Source organism: Girardinichthys multiradiatus, chromosome 7 (assembly GCF_021462225.1).
Source record: "Girardinichthys multiradiatus isolate DD_20200921_A chromosome 7, DD_fGirMul_XY1, whole genome shotgun sequence".
Classification (NCBI taxonomy): Eukaryota; Metazoa; Chordata; class Actinopteri; order Cyprinodontiformes; family Goodeidae; genus Girardinichthys; species Girardinichthys multiradiatus.
In genome coordinates this window covers 3,017,010-3,032,932 of record NC_061800.1, presented here as the reverse complement: position 1 = coordinate 3,032,932, position 15,923 = coordinate 3,017,010, and the positions used below count along the sequence as shown (strand labels likewise).

The 15,923-nt window shown below is 40.9% G+C and overlaps 1 protein-coding gene across 3 annotated transcripts in view; it reads right to left on the bottom strand.

Annotated features, from left to right (window-relative positions):
• Nucleotides 1-15,923, bottom strand: part of kalrna (kalirin RhoGEF kinase a) — a 255,676-nt gene that overhangs the window by 119,505 nt on the left and 120,248 nt on the right. For all 3 annotated transcript variants that reach the window (XM_047369632.1, XM_047369633.1, XM_047369634.1), the window contains exons 15-25: nt 15,338-15,529; nt 15,069-15,238; nt 10,418-10,592; nt 9,078-9,330; nt 8,289-8,455; nt 6,441-6,560; nt 2,792-2,860; nt 1,145-1,294; nt 913-1,062; nt 691-805; nt 391-506 (exon numbers count right to left, since the gene is read on the bottom strand). In XM_047369632.1, the coding sequence (XP_047225588.1) occupies nt 391-506; nt 691-805; nt 913-1,062; nt 1,145-1,294; nt 2,792-2,860; nt 6,441-6,560; nt 8,289-8,455; nt 9,078-9,330; nt 10,418-10,592; nt 15,069-15,238; nt 15,338-15,529 (1,677 nt within the window). The remainder of the gene's footprint in view (nt 1-390; nt 507-690; nt 806-912; nt 1,063-1,144; nt 1,295-2,791; nt 2,861-6,440; nt 6,561-8,288; nt 8,456-9,077; nt 9,331-10,417; nt 10,593-15,068; nt 15,239-15,337; nt 15,530-15,923) is intronic.

Here is a 15,923-nt window from a genome sequence, read left to right as displayed (position 1 = left end):
CAACCATTAGCCCCTTTGTTGTGGTAAATCGTTTATTGGAAGAGATGGCAGAAAAAGGCCTCATCTGTCCTACCATCACAAATGTAAACCAATGTTTACATTACCATTACCAATGTAAACATGTGGATATTCCTGAACTCTACTGAGACTTTAACTGTGTGCTTTGCGACTGATCTTTTTGGCAACAAACAGTCTAAACGGGCTTGGTGTGAAACAAATGACAATTATAAAGAAACGCTCCTCTTTCCCACAGTTAAAAATAGTGGAGGCTTACAGCAGGATAGTTTCCAGCAGCTATTTTCCTCACAGAACAAATTTACTCACATTAAAGGATAGATATCTCTCATTTTGTTTGTTTTTTATAAAGAACCCAAACACCTTTGTTCTGACCTGTTTGGCGCTGCGTTCGAACACCAGGTACTGCTGACACTGGTCCAGCCTTCGTTTCTTCAGCGTCCAGAAGTGCAGTACCCGGTTCTCCCTCTGCAGCAGCTCATTCAGAATGGCTACACACAAAAGCACACCAACCATGTTAGCTGAGCAGACTGTAGAACATATCTGTTGTTATCATCTTCCCATTAAAACAGACATATCTAAACTTTAAAGTCTTAGTTTGTAAAATAGAGAGTTCTTCTGATGCTCCACCAGCAGGGGCCCCCGAGGAGGCTCAGTCTTAACAGCAGAACCCACCTTTAACTTGCTGCTCAGGTCCTCTAGCGTGGCCTGCAGCTCCAGGTGTGCTTACATTGTTTCTGTGAATGTATTTCAGAAACACCTCAGCATTCCTTCGAGCCAGTGTGCACGCCTGAAACACATCAATGCGTCCTTAAATCAGCCACACAGAATGTATTCTGCATCATCATTTCTTTATGAGGAACTCAGTGAGCTGAGCAACCTGTTCTATTACTTCACCTTCAGGAAGGCTTCTTTCTGCTCCAGGTGCTTGCTGATCAGAGGCAGCAGGTGTTCACTCTCTACTGAACTCCCAAGTTTGTCATGGCTGCCACACCAGTCTTCATCCCGGCGATACTCCTGCTCCAGGCTCTCTAACACACTGCACACCTACAGGGATGCACAGCAGAAGAATGGAACATAACTGAAAGACTGCAGAAGCTAAGTGAGGGTGTGGAGGTCTGACGCTTACCTGCTCTGACGTTTTGTAGAAGGCAACAGAGGCATTGACCAGCTTTAGCCGGTCCTCCATCTTCAGCATCAGCTGCTGCCAGTGGACAGCCACCTTTTCAGCACAGCTTCGAATTGCCTCAGGATCATAGTGACCTGCCTGCAGCATCATCTGGGAGAGTCAGGGACAGGGAACATGTGCAGATGTAAGCAGATGCTGTCCAGTTTGAAGGGTTATGAGTAATGAAAAAAAATCCATAGGAATGAATCAGTTCTTAAAATCTTGTTTTATGTATTTAAGATAAGAGCTAGGTCTTTTATGGGCATGTAGTGTTTACTTCACCACTAGCAGAGTGAGCTCCTTTGTGCTGGTCCAGTCTCTAAGCTACATATGTTAAAGAACAGCAGCAGCCTCTCATGCTCAAGGAAGGGTGTTTATTTTGGATCCATGCACTATGGTTGAAGTTTTTACTGAGTGAAGATGCATCGAATGCAGAGTGTGTGGAAACAGAGCCTGAGCAGCAAAGCAGTTAGCTGACCTCGAGGAAACAAGACAACTACACCACTGTTTCTCCTGCCATCGTTTGTCCCCGGGATAAGAAGAGGGAATATTCACAGCATTACACAGCATGCACACCTGCAAGTAAGAGACTCCTATGCTTTAGGACCAACTGTCTCCATAGCAGCATGTCTTGACCTTTTAGCACTGCTGATGGTAAACGTTCTTCTGTCCAGATGACAAAAGGTTGTTTGTTGTAAAGTTGTCATGATGCTGTAGTGAATGTCTGAGTTGGAGCCTGAGGAAGTGATGGATTTACTCATGTTACAGTACAACAGTTGGTTACCATGGAAACTGAATGGAAACTGGTGGACATTATTGCTGACCTGATTGCTGCCTGGGTGTCACTAGATATGACAGGTGTTACTTGCCTCCCAAGAAAAACAATTGTATATTTTGGATACATAAATACAAAGACAATAAAAGTTATTTTACATGTAAGGATAGCCTTAGTATTTCACGGTTCTGGGTCAGTTCAAAGCTTCCCTAATTCATATCTACATTTTGTCTTATCCTACGTCTATTTCGTACATGAGAAAAACATTTTATACCATTGTGCTTAAACCATGACATATCACTTTATTTGTCTAAACTACGGTTATAAGTTATAGCCATAAAAGGTCATAGAAATGCTCAAATCTCCCATGTAATTTTCATAAATTGTAGATCAATATTTAAAAACATTGTAACCCATCTCCATTTATTTTGGTTCTGACCCTTGTGTGGGCCCACTGACATTGATAACATGACGTATTGTGACCTCCGGTAAAAGTTAATCTCTCTAAGACACATTTCCTTACAGCAGACTAAGAGAAGAACATTGGAAATTACTTGAAATTTCCCAGCTGGTATACATTGACACATGGTTGGTAGGACATTTCCCACTTTTGACGGCAAAACTTTGTCCACAAAAAGTCAGGTACAAAAAGTGACCAAAACTACAAAGGTATAAAAATGGTACGGGGGCAAAATGACCAGCACACTTTACAGACAGTTCTATATTATAGGTTGTATTTGTGGTTTTTTATTGTCTAAATAAAAACTATATCAGAATTGAGAGGAGATGTACTTTCTTCCTTATATGACTGCACTGAGAAGTAATGGACCTACCTCAGCCTTTTGTTGCACCTGTAGAGCACTCTGATGAGTCTTTTGGAGGGAGGTGGCATGGAAGAGAGACTGAAAGACAGAGCAGAGGAGACCAACTCTCAGTAATGTTACAATACAACTTTCATATACAGGTCCTTCTCAAAGAATTAGCATATTGTGATAAAGTTCATTATTTTCCATAATGTCATGATGAAAATTTAACATTCGTATATTTTAGATTCATTGCACACTAACTGAAATATTTCAGGTCTTTTATTGTCTTAATACGGATGATTTTGGCATACAGCTCATGAAAACCCAAAATTCCTATCTCACAAAATTAGCATATCATTAAAAGGGTCTCTAAACGAGCTATGAACCTAATCATCTGAATCAACGAGTTAACTCTAAACACCTGCAAAAGATTCCTGAGCCCTTTAAAACTCCCAAAACCCCAATCATGGGTAAGACTGCTGACCTGACTGCTGTCCAGAAGGCCACTATTGACACCCTCAAGCAAGAGGGTAAGACACAGAAAGACATTTCTGAACGAATAGGCTGTTCCCACAGTGCTGTATCAAGGCACCTCAGTGGGAAGTCTGTGGGAAGGAAAAAGTGTGGCAGAAAACGCTGCACAACGAGAAGAGGTGACCGGACCGTGAGGAAGATTGTGGAGAAGGGCCGATTCCAGACCTCGGGGGACCTGCGGAAGCAGTGGACTGAGTCTGGAGTAGAAACATCCAGCCACCGTGCACAATGGGCTACAGGTGCCGCATTCCCCAGGTCAAGCCACTTTTGAACCAGAAACAGCGGCAGAAGCGCCTGACCTGGGCTACAGAGAAGCAGCACTGGACTGTTGCTCAGTGGTCCAAAGTACTTTTTTCGGATGAAAGCAAATTCTGCATGTCATTTGGAAATCAAGGTGCCAGAGTCTGGAGGAAGACTGGGGAGAAGGAAATGCCAAAATGCCAGAAGTCCAGTGTCAAGTACCCACAGTCAGTGATGGTCTGGGGTGCGGTGTCAGCTGCTGGTGTTGGTCCACTGTGTTTTATCAAGGGCAGGGTCAATGCAGCTAGCTATCAGGAGATTTTGGAGCACTTCAGGCTTCCATCTGCTGAAAAGCTTTATGGAGATGAAGATTTCCTTTTTCAGCACGACCTGGCACCTGCTCACAGTGCCAAAACCACTGGTAAATGGTTTACTGACCATGGTATCACTGTGCTCAATTGGCCTGCCAACTCTCCTGACCTGAACCCCATAGAGAATCTCTGGGATGTTGTGAAGAGAACGTTGAGAGACCCAACACTCTGGATCAGCTAAAGGCTGCTATCGAAGCATCCTGGGCCTCCATAAGACCTCAGCAGTGCCACAGGCTGATTGCCTCCATGCCACGCCGCATTGAAGCAGTCATTTCTGCAAAAGGATTCCCGACCAAGTATTGAGTGCATAACTGTACATGATTATTTGAAGGTTGACGTTTTTTGTATTAAAAACGCTTTTCTTTTATTGGTCGGATGAAATATGCTAATTTTGTGAGATAGGAATTTTGGGTTTTCATGAGCTGTATGCCAAAATCATCCGTATTAAGACAATAAAAGACCTAAAGTATTTCAGTTAGTGTGCAATGAATCTAAAATATATGAATGTTAAATTTTCATCATGACATTATGGAAAATAATGAACTTTATCACAATATGCTAATTTTTTGAGAAGGACCTGTACATCGTATGCATTTTTAATCCTATAAAATGATGATTTACACCAAACATCATGGACTGAGGCTAAACCCTCTGAGCATGTAACATTGTTCTTAAAGGATTCCCCAACACTAAAAATTAAAACCATGTATTAATACAGACATTTAGATGATTTTTATGAGCATTTCAAATAATTTGGAAAACATTAGTTAAATACAATACTGTGATTTATTTTATTAACCTTTAAACACAGGAGTATCTTTGGGGATGCTGTTGTTAGCATGTCTCGTCTAGCTTTCCTCTTCAGTGTTTGGGTTCAGAAACCCAAAGTTTCTCTTGTTGTGCTGTGCCTGTGTGGTGAGTGTTTATTTGTGTATTAGGTATTGAGCCAGCTGTATTACATCATTCTGAATAAGGAATGCACACCTTATATAACAGAAACACATACATACAAGGCTTAAATACATCAAATTAATCTTAATATCAGACAAAGATAACCTGTGGAGGTGTGGGCGGTGCTCACAACAGGTATCCTCCACCTATGAGAAGATTAGGGCATATCCTCAGGGCTGAGCTCTGTGTCATGATCCTCATGCACACTGCTCAAATCCATTTAGTGATTTAAAAACAAGCAAAGCTGTTGCACACCGTCCTCAGTCTGTTATTATTGTCATCAGATTCTGATGTTCAACAGATTTCTCCCAACTGGCAGAAACTGGACGATGAAACAATGTTCTTGCACAGTTCACTATAATTACTGGTGTGTTACTACTGGGAGAGGGTGGCTAAGGGGGGTAATAAACACATGAAGAACACAGAACAAAAGGATGATCTGAAAACAGCTTTTGCTTCTAATATGTTCTTAAATTTCTTCTGATTGAGGCAATATGTGTTGCCTTTTAAGCACTTTTACTTCATCTACTCCGTGTTGTCAGAAAGATTTTATTTAGATGATGATTCATTGTTAAGGTCTGGCAGTAATCTGGTCTTGGTGTGGCAAGTGAAATTAAACACAGCTTTGCAAAATATGTGGTTAATCACAGCTCATTTATGATTTCTCAAGGTGTGCAATTACTAACTTCTCATAGGGCCACGTTGGTTTGGATAATCATCATTTGAAAAGTACATCCACCAATAACATACAGAAAGCAAACAAGACACACATTGGGTACAAGACAAATGGAATGTGTTTGTGTGTGAAGATGGAATGCAGACCAAATAACATTTACCCCTGACTTCTTAGAGACACAGTCCCTGGTTCTTTAACAGACAATGTTCTGTATGTATAACAATGTGTGGATCAATGTCTGACGGGACACCAACAATGTGAGGACATTCACCATTGTGTGGATATTCTGCTGTGTGTGTGTGTGAGTGTTAGAGAGAGAGAGAGAGAGAGAGAGACAGAGAGACAGAGACAGACGGAGTATCTGTTCATCTGTTAGTCAATGTAGAAGCCTGGTTGAAACATAAATACAAGTTGTGTGTGTGTGATCTTGCTGCAGAGTGAGAACCATATTTTGTATTTTGCTGGCAAATTGAGAAAATGTTTTGGAAAGTGAGTACATTTTTATGGTCTTCACTGTTTTAAATGCTGTTCTTGGGTTAGGGTTAGGGTTAAGACATACAAATGCATACAATTGAATGGGCTTCAATAGAAGTCAGTGTTTGTGTGTGTAGCTTCTTTCCTACATTTCTGGGGTCTAAAAGCTTTCAGAGGACACCCCTGCACCACAAGGTGACATTCTTTCTCAGGGTGTGAGTTAGATATTGGTTAAGGTTCAGATCAGGTGTTCATTTAGGAAATGAAATAAAAAGACGTGGTTAAAACATCTATTGTGATACGGACAGTTCCCGAAAATACAGAACAACCAGGGATGTGTGCACCTCATCTGCTACTATTCAGTCCAATACACACTGAAATAATTAGAATGGACCCAGTTAGAGCAACTGTAATTAAGATGTGTGTATACCTCTATGGCCATCTGGAACTGTTCATGCTCCCTCTGCAGCTGTTCGGCCTCAGACAGAGAGCTGGCATTTACCATGCTGGCATTCAACATGGACTCACCATTACGGATCCAACCCAGTACCTGCAGGGCCACGGAGACACACAACGACAACATGTTACGTGAGAACACTGCCTAAACTAAACAGAGCTCTTTACTGCAGATAATGTCCTGATCTGTCTTTCTGTCTACTGCTCTATCCTGCTATTACTTGTTAGCAAGTCACTAAAATACTTCTTCGGTAACATCAAGTGTGAGGAGTTGTAACAAAGTATTTACAACCAATTTATACTTGTTATAGACTGCAGGGCACAGGGCAAGGAGAAACACTTTGGACTTTCATCAACAGAGCTGGGAAAACTGGGTTGAATGAAAGGCGGATGAGCAGAAATGTTTTCTGTTTTTATAAAGATGAGAAATATTTCAATTATTCAGGGAGAAAACAAGAATGCTTTTGGACGCTACTTAGAATATGCAACATCAGTAGCCTCCATGGGTGACCTGACACATGCATCTCACACTGATGTCCCTAGATCCCACCCTCATGTGGCCAATATGAATATAACACAAACAAACACCTACACAACTTTACACAGTGTAAAGTGCTTTGAGTGGTCGGTATGACTGGAAAGGTGCTATATAAGTTTGGTCTGTTTACTATTTACAATTCATTTAAATGTAAGGTGCTATTTTGGGCAATTTGTTGTTGCATCAGGCCACAGTTGTCATCTCTTCAGCCACAGCCACAGCAGAAGCAGTGAAGTGATCATAGAGATAGACCCAAGTGTTTTTCTATTACCAGTGAACTCCAGGACCTGACCTGCCAAGGCATTAATAAACCCTTTAAGAACAGCACCAAACTGGAGGAACTATGTCAGAATGTATTTCAAAATCAATATGTGATGCTGCAGATTGTACAAAATATTAACAAAGATGTCTACAAAGTATTGTAGATATTTTTATTGTAATATAACTATCTTGTAATTATATCAGAATAAACAAAAGAACATTCATGCTTGATTACGTTCTATTAATTGAACTTCTAGCTTAACTTATGAAATGAACTTTTAAATGAACGTTTAGATACATTAAGAATGGGCTTTAGTTTCTATCATAGGCTGCTGGCTCGCCACCTCTTCCTTCCACTCCACCCATTAGCTCACTCTTAGTGCAACAACAGTACCGGGATGTCTCAGTGTGCAATACAAATAGAATGTGCATTTATCAGGACCCCTGCTGGACCACAGCTACTGCAAGTCAGACATAGCCATGTTTGAACAGAGTAATAAATTGCAGTTAATCTATGAACAGTTTTATAGAACAGATCAGAAAAAGATGGAACATGAGCCGCAAAGATGAGCTTTATTAGCTTGTTGCCTTAAATCTCATTCATTATTCAGTTGCTTCTATCTGCAGCAGCAGCAGTGTGCTTCCTGTCTACACACAGCATGTTCCCATCTGCAGATGAAACATCTTGGCTGTGTTAGTTGGGGGTGGGAGGGGGTGGAGCTGGGTGTTGTTCTTGTCACTTTTCCAACATGAACTAGCATTTCCACATTTTTAGCTAAAAATAAAATCCAGTCCACCTTTCTTCACTGAGGCGCTGCTTTATTTCCTTTTTAGGCTTTTCTTTTCTAGTCATCTCTTCCTTGGGGTCAAAGCAAAACTTGTCAGGTATTGTAAATACAGACCTGTTATATGCCAGCAGCTGGTAAACCTGCTGAAAGGCAAAGCAAGCAGAAACTGAAAGCAAAAGTACAGCCATATTAATGATTGTGAGCCAGTGTGGGAATATTTGCAGGTGTTGTTTACCTGTTTAACCTCAGCCTGCAGGTGGCGTAGCTGCAGGGTCTGCTCCAGCCGTGTGAGTGTGTGCTGCGCGCTGATGTCTACCTCCTGCTGCTTCTCATGGAGGAACTCAAGCAGCTCCTGCACCTGAGAGGCCAAGTCCATGTCCTTCTCTCCTGTTAATTCAATCCCTGAAGAAAACACAAATTACTGCGGAGTTGAACCATGGCCGAGCATGGTACAACTCTGTATTGATTTACTTCCAGTTAAGAGATTTAAACACGTCTATGCAAGAAGAAGTTTTGGCAGTTTGTTAGTCTGGTGTCTGGATAGTGTGTTGACCTCAGGCAACAGCACCTTCTGCCTGAGGTCAGACAGTCAATTACAAAAAATGACTCTGCAAGTCTCAGATTTATATGTATTGGCTGTTCGGTAGAATATCCAATCATCTCTTCATACCACGGCTTTAGTTTATAAAGCTGACTATCATCAAACCAGAAGGTCTCTAGAACAAGTGTTTTGGAAAGGCAAAACTAAAATAATGTGATGTTTGAACAAATTGCAGAAGAGACCAAACACAGCATGACAGCACAAACAACTCATAACTATTATCAAGTACGGAGGTGGAGGTGTGATGATTTGGACTTGCTTTGCAGCCCCAGCACCTAGGCACCTTGCAATCAATTGGCCTGTCTGCCAGCTCTTATGTATTACTAACTATGTGCATAAACAACTGCATGCAAGCCTAACTAAACTGAAAAAATGTTGTTGTAGAGAGGCATTCAATGAGAAAGCATATTATATATGCTTTACCTGACGCTTGCACCTCCATGATGTACTGGTGGAGGTCTTGACCCTGCTGCATCACTTCATAGATCATGTTGTTCATGGCAGCTTTCCTCTCTGCATGCCTTTTCAGCCGCTGCTCTGCCAGGTTTATATCCTCAGCACCGCCTGAGGAGGAGCTGTTGGTGCTGCTGCTGCTACTGCTGCTGCCGCCTGAGCGGTTGGTGTCATTCAGCTGACGAGACAGATCCTCGTTCCAGGCGTCCAACTCTGCTGTCACCTAAAAGGATAATAAAAAGATGTCAAACATACTGAAAGTTTTTGAGTCCAACCAAACAGGGTGAATGTAGAATGGGTATTTCTTTAGGGGAAAAGAAAGATTAATTTGACTCCTGTAAGAGAGTTTAAAGTGCCTGTGACATCAAATTTTAATGATAATAAATCCAATTACATTTATGGAAAGGAAACATTAATAAAGTATTTCAAAAACAAAATGCATGCTGCTGAAATGATCAGTTGTTGAGATATATGGTCATAAATGTCCCTAAAAAGGCATTTCCAGACTGCTCCTTTGCGATTTTGTTGCGCTCTTTTATGATGTCAAAGGGGAACCCTTGCAGGTAAACTGACTACTGCTACAATGGCTAGCAACACAGATGCTCTGAACAGCATGGCTATAGACTCTGCTTCAACATTCTCCTTCATCTGGAAGATAGCCCGACCTCTGACATCATTTCCTCTGTGAATTCAGAGCTTTCTCCGAACCAGTTTGCTTCGAACAAGAAGCAACAAGCCAGTTGTGTTTAAGTACTCCAAACACAACTAGCTGTGCTTGGTGGGACCAGCCTATCTGTCCCTCGTCAGTTTTCCAGCTCTGATCCAGGAAGCTCTGATCCTCTTCACTACAGGAAAATAGTGCAGAGTAGCGGCTACTGTCATAGTATTGCTGCCACCACCAGCAATGCACCGTTTCACCATATTAACGCTGTTTTTAACGTTACTGTTCTACCTGAACAGTTTATCATTAACGCTCACGCAATGAATGACCGGACACTTCCCCTTTGTCATCATTTCCAGGCGACTTTGGACTTGCAAAATTTAACATTAAAATATGCTTATCTTGTGTCACAGTTGTCTTTTATCACATCTTTAATCCTATTATCAACTCAATTACTGCTCAATTTAATCAATATTAAATGTTTTCTTCCAATTTCTGCATTTGTGGAAAAAGAGTGTCACAGGCACTTAAGAATTCAATTTACTTTACTATATGAACTAAATAGTTGTGTTTACTATTGCAGGCTCCTAATGACTGAATAAAGCAGTGGTAAGTGCTGTGTTAGACGGAAATCCTCCTATTCTTTAACCTCTAGTGTGTACTGCTCAAAGATGCGCAGCTGAAGAAAAATGTCCAGCTTGATTTTGCGTTCGTGAAACAGCTCCTCCATCTGGCCCTGGGCCTCATCCAGCTGCTGCAGCACCCCCTGGATGTGCGTGATGGAACTGCAGTGTGGAGTCTTGCTGGTCGACATGGCTGCATCTCTGCAAAAACAGATGAGAGGTGCTTTGGACAAAACAATTCAAAGAGCTCATTGTTTGTAATCATATGTAGACTTCAAAAACCCAGAAAACAGAAAAGTTTGTATTTTACTTGATTTCTTTAGAGATGTTCTTAGAACACTTGGGACACGACATGGATAAGAGGCGACTGTGGCGACAAAGAGGCGACGGTGGCTCAGCAGGCAGAGTAGCTGTCTTGCAATCAGAAAGTTGCGCAAAGTTGTCTAACTATCTGCGTATTAATGTATGAATGTGAGATTGGGTAAATGTGGCACTAGTGTAAAGCACTTTGAGTGGTCTGTATGACTGGAAAGATCCATTTATTTAGAATATTTGACCGAGTTGGGAAAGATACAGTGCTCTACAAAAGTATTAGTGCAGGTTATTACCCCTTAAACCTTATCACTATTTATTAGGTTACAATCAATTCAATTCAATTTAATTCAGTTCAATTCAGTTTTATTTATATAGCGCCAATTCAAAATATGTTCACCATCAGGTACATACATTCCAATTAATCCTAACCATTGAACAGTGCAGTCAGAGTTAGTTATTTATTCAAATTGGATAAAATGTTTTTCTGTCCAAGGAAACCCAGCAGATTGCATCCAGTCAGTGACTTGCAGTATTCACTCTTCCCGGATGAACATGTAGAGACAGTGGACCGTCACTGGTGTTGACTTTGCAGCAATCCCTCATACTGAGCATGCATGCAGCGACAGCGGAGAGAAAAACTCCCTTTTAACAGGAAGAAACCACCAGCAGAACCAGGCTCAGTGTGAGCGGTGATCTGCCACGACCGACTGGGGGTTTGAGAGAACAGAGCAGAGACACAAAGAGAACAAAGAAGCACTGATCCAGGAGTACGTTCTATGGGAAGGAAAAGTAAATGTTAATGGATGTAGCTCCTTTAGTCGTTTCACCTAGAAAGAAAGAACAGATCAACTCTGAGCCAGTTTTCAAGGTTAGAGTCTGAAAGAGAGCACATACAGTTAGTTTACAGTTAAGCTCAGTAAATCGCCATGTCTAGGAGAGAGAAAGGCTTAAACACTAAAAGACAGGGCCATGTGGATCATCGGTAGAGGGTGAGCATTAAGTTGTTGCCGGCAGAAGCTCGGATGATTCCCCTCTCCAGAAAGGTGTCACAGGTAGACACAGAGCCAGGCCAGGTGTAGCTTCTAGGAAGAGAAAAGAGAGAACAAGGTTAAAAGCTGAAATAACAGCAAATAATAAATTTGGAGAGTAGTGTGAGAATGTAGCAAAGAGGGTGAAAGTGGTCATTATGTCCTCCAGCAGCCTAAGCTTAGAGCAGCATAACTACACAGATAGTTTCAGTTCCGATTATTTAGTTAAACAGCGCTTATTTACAACAATGTCGTCTCAAGGCACCCCACAAAGGGTCCCACTGATGGTCATTGTCAACCATAACTGAGCCGGTTTAGGCTAAACCTGACTCCCCCTTACTCCAACCAACATATCACCTAAGCCACTCTAACTGTAAGCTTTATCAAAAAGGAAAGTTTTAAGCCTAGCCTTAAAAGTAGACAGGGTGTCTGCCTCACAGACCAAAACCGGGAGCTGGTTCCACAGGAGAGGAGCCTGATAACTAAAGGATCTGCCGCCCATTCTACTTCTAGAGACTCTAGGAACCACCAGTAAACCTGCAGTCTGAGAACGAAGTGCCCTGTTGGGAACATATGGAACCATCAGATCTCTGATGTATGATGGAGCTAGATCATTAAGGGCTTTATATGTGAGGAGGAGAATTTTAAATTCTATTCTGGATTTAACAGGGAGCCAATGAAAGGAAGCTAAAATAGGAGAAATATGATCTCTCTTTTTAATTTTCATCAGAACTCTTGCTGCAGCATTCTGAATCAGCTGCAGGCTTTTAACTGCATCTTGTGGACATCCTGATAGTAACGAATTACAATAGTCCAGCCTTGAAGTAACAAATGCATGGACTAGTGTCTAATTTTGGAAATGTTCCGGAAGTGAAAAAAGGAAATCCTAGAAACCTGTTTAATATGGGATTTAAATGACATGTCCTGGTCAAAAATAACACCAAGGTTTTTTACTTTATTACCGGAGGTCAATTTAATGCCATCCAGGTTAAGTGATTGACTAAGCTGTTTCTTTTTTAAAGACTCCGGTCCAAAGACGACAACTTCTGTCTTGTCTGAATTTAGAAGCAAAAAATGTAAAGTCATCCAAGTTTTTATATCTTCAAGACATGCTTGTAGTCTATCTAACTGGTTGGGCTCATCAGGATTTATGGATAAGTAAAGCTGAGATATCATCAGCGTAACAGTGACAATTTATCCTATGCTGCCTGATAATTTGACCTATTGGAAGCATATATATAGTAAAGAGAATTGGCCCAAGTACGGAACCTTGTGGTACTCCACAATTAACCCTGGAGTTTAAAGATGATGTATCATTTACATGAACAAACTGGAATCTGTCAGACAGATAAGATTTAAACCAGCCTAGCCCTGTCCCCCTGATCCCTACAGCATATTCCAGCCTTTTTAAGAGAATATTATGGTCGACTGTATCAAATGTAGTAATAATATTTGGACAAAAAGACGAGCGTTTAAAAGTTAGCACACAGCTTCAGTTAAAACAGCTAGAAACCACCAATCAGGCTCGAAACCTGGTTGTAGTGATGGGCTCAGACCTGAACCTTCAGAGGTACACGAGGACAGTAACAAGGTCGGCCTTCTATCACCTAAAGAACATCTCCAGGATTAAAGGACTAATGTCTCAGTAGGACCTTGAAAAACTAATTCATGCGTTCATCTTTAGTATAATTGATTACTGCAACGGTGTGTTCACAGGTCTGCCGAAAACATCAATCAGACAGCTGCAGTTAATCCAGAACGCTGCTGCCCACGTCCTCACTAGAACTAAGAAAGTGGAGCACATCACCCCGGTTCTAAAGTCTTCCCACTGGCTCCCTGTAGCTCAGAGAATAGACTTTAAAATACTTCTGTTAGTCTATAAATCACAGAATGGCTTAGCACCAAAATACATTACAGACTTGTCAGTGTATCAACCACCCAGACCTCTCAGGTCTTCTGACTCAAATCTACTCTGCATACCCAGAACCAGAACCAAACATGGAGAAGCACTTTTTAGTTCTTATGCTCCACTAATCTAGAATAAACTCCTAGAAAACTGTAAAAGCGCTGAAACCCTAAGTTGCTTTAAAGCAAGATTAAAAACTTTGTTTTTGTTTGTTTAGAGTAGCCTTTGAATGTGTTATCTAAACATTTTATTTACGTTTTCAGTCTAATTTTCCTTTTGTTTCATTATAGATCATTCTATTCTCTTTATTTATTTTTTATTATCTCTGTTGTTTGATTTCCTGTATCATTGTAATGTTTTTCCTTATGTACAGCGCCTTGAGTGCCTTGTTGCTGAAAAGCGCTATATAAATAAGTTTGACTTGACTTGACTTGACAGGTCTTTCTATGAAGTACTTTTAAAACCATAATATTTTCTTTCCATTCGCAATTATTCACAGGTTTCTGTTGGTCTTTCATATAAAATTTAAACAAAATACACTGAAGTTTATTGTGGCAACAGAATACGAAAAATTTTGAAAAGTATTAAAAACTTTAAGGAGTATGTATACTTTTGCAAGGCACTGTTATAAATAGTTGTACACAATATTTTTAGATGTAAGTAAACAGAAAAACCTCTCATTAAGGGTCGCCACTTGTCACAGCAGACCCAGGTCTAGTCTGAGCAACAACCCTGTTCTACACGTCATCTCTCCCTCCATCTGCTTGGTGACAAATTAAGGCCATTAAAGTAATAAAAGCAATATTTCAAACATATAAAAATCAAAAAAGAGAAATATTCTTTAACAGCAGCAGGCAGAACACTAATGACAACACAAGAATTTTAAAATGTTACGTTTAAGTACATTTGAGTGTACAAACAAAGAAATTCTAAAGAAAGTTAACAAAATAATCTAGTACAGCAGCATGCACATCTAAGATCTTCCTTCTCTGGTGGGGGCAAAGACGTAACTGGACCTGACTTCAGGCAAACCTGTTCTGCTCAAAAAGAAGTTTTGAAGTTTTTCTCCATAGTGAGCCTTGATGTGAATTTACACTAGAAGGATTCTTGCCAGGAATGGGATGACTGGGAGGAGAATCAACAGACTGAACAAACCTGGAAATATGTTATATTTAGTGACACAAAGAGAGTTTTTTTTTTTTGCTTTATGATTTAAACAATTTTTTCATAGAAAACAAGATGAAAAGCAGGATGTTCCTATAGTCTAGGGTTTTATTTTCAAAACTTACCTGAGACAAATGACACGTGGCTTATTAATGCCATTTTAAGTAATAATATTATAATCACATTAGTTCTCCTGTGTGTCTATTGACATAATGAGTATTAAAGAGTCCTTATTTTATCATTTACCAAACCGCAGTGTGTTACCTGAGCTGCTGCATTAACTCCTCTCCTTCTTTAATCACATTAAGCGTCGCCTCCAGCGTGGCCGTCTGTTGCTGCTGAAACTGTTGAATCAGAGTCTGGACCGAGTCCACTGAGTCGCAGCTCACCTCTTCAAGAAGCTGCTTCTGTAGCTCCTCCATCCACGACCACAGCTAGACATGGGCATACACACACAAACACAGCATCCAGAGTCTAAACAACTGTATGACAAACTATGAAAACGTCAAGTGAGATAAGAGGTAATGGCCCACCTCCTTGGTGTGTGTGTGGAAGGAGACAGACATGTCGAGCAGCAGCTTCCTGTGCTCCACCCGCCGAACAAAGTCCTGGATCCGCACCTCCAGGTGTCTGGCTGCCTTGTAGATTTCCTCAGGGTCACATTCTCCTGTCTGTGCCAGCTGCTCCGCTGCCTCCAGCAGCTTGTCTGCATTAGTGTATGTGTTCTGAAAGATGGAGAAAGGACTGTCATCATCACTGTTACCCAGGTGAATCCTTTTAGAGAGTGAGACCACCTTCTCCTGCCTGACAGGATGGGATCAGCTTGTCTGCACAAATTACAAGATATGAACCAGAACCTGATGATACATTTGCAGAGGATATTACATTAATAAGCAGTTGGTAAACTGAATCAAGTTAACCGTAAACATACAATAGGAATCTGAATCAACTTTTTTGGCCACGTTTGTGTGCACAAACAGGAACTTGACTTACGTTTCCATCACTTACATCAGTCCAAACAACAACCACAATATGTAAAAACAAGTAAATAAGGACAAGGAACAGTATGTACAAGTTTGTGTTTTTTATTTAAATAAAAGATGGAAGGCAGGTTGTGAT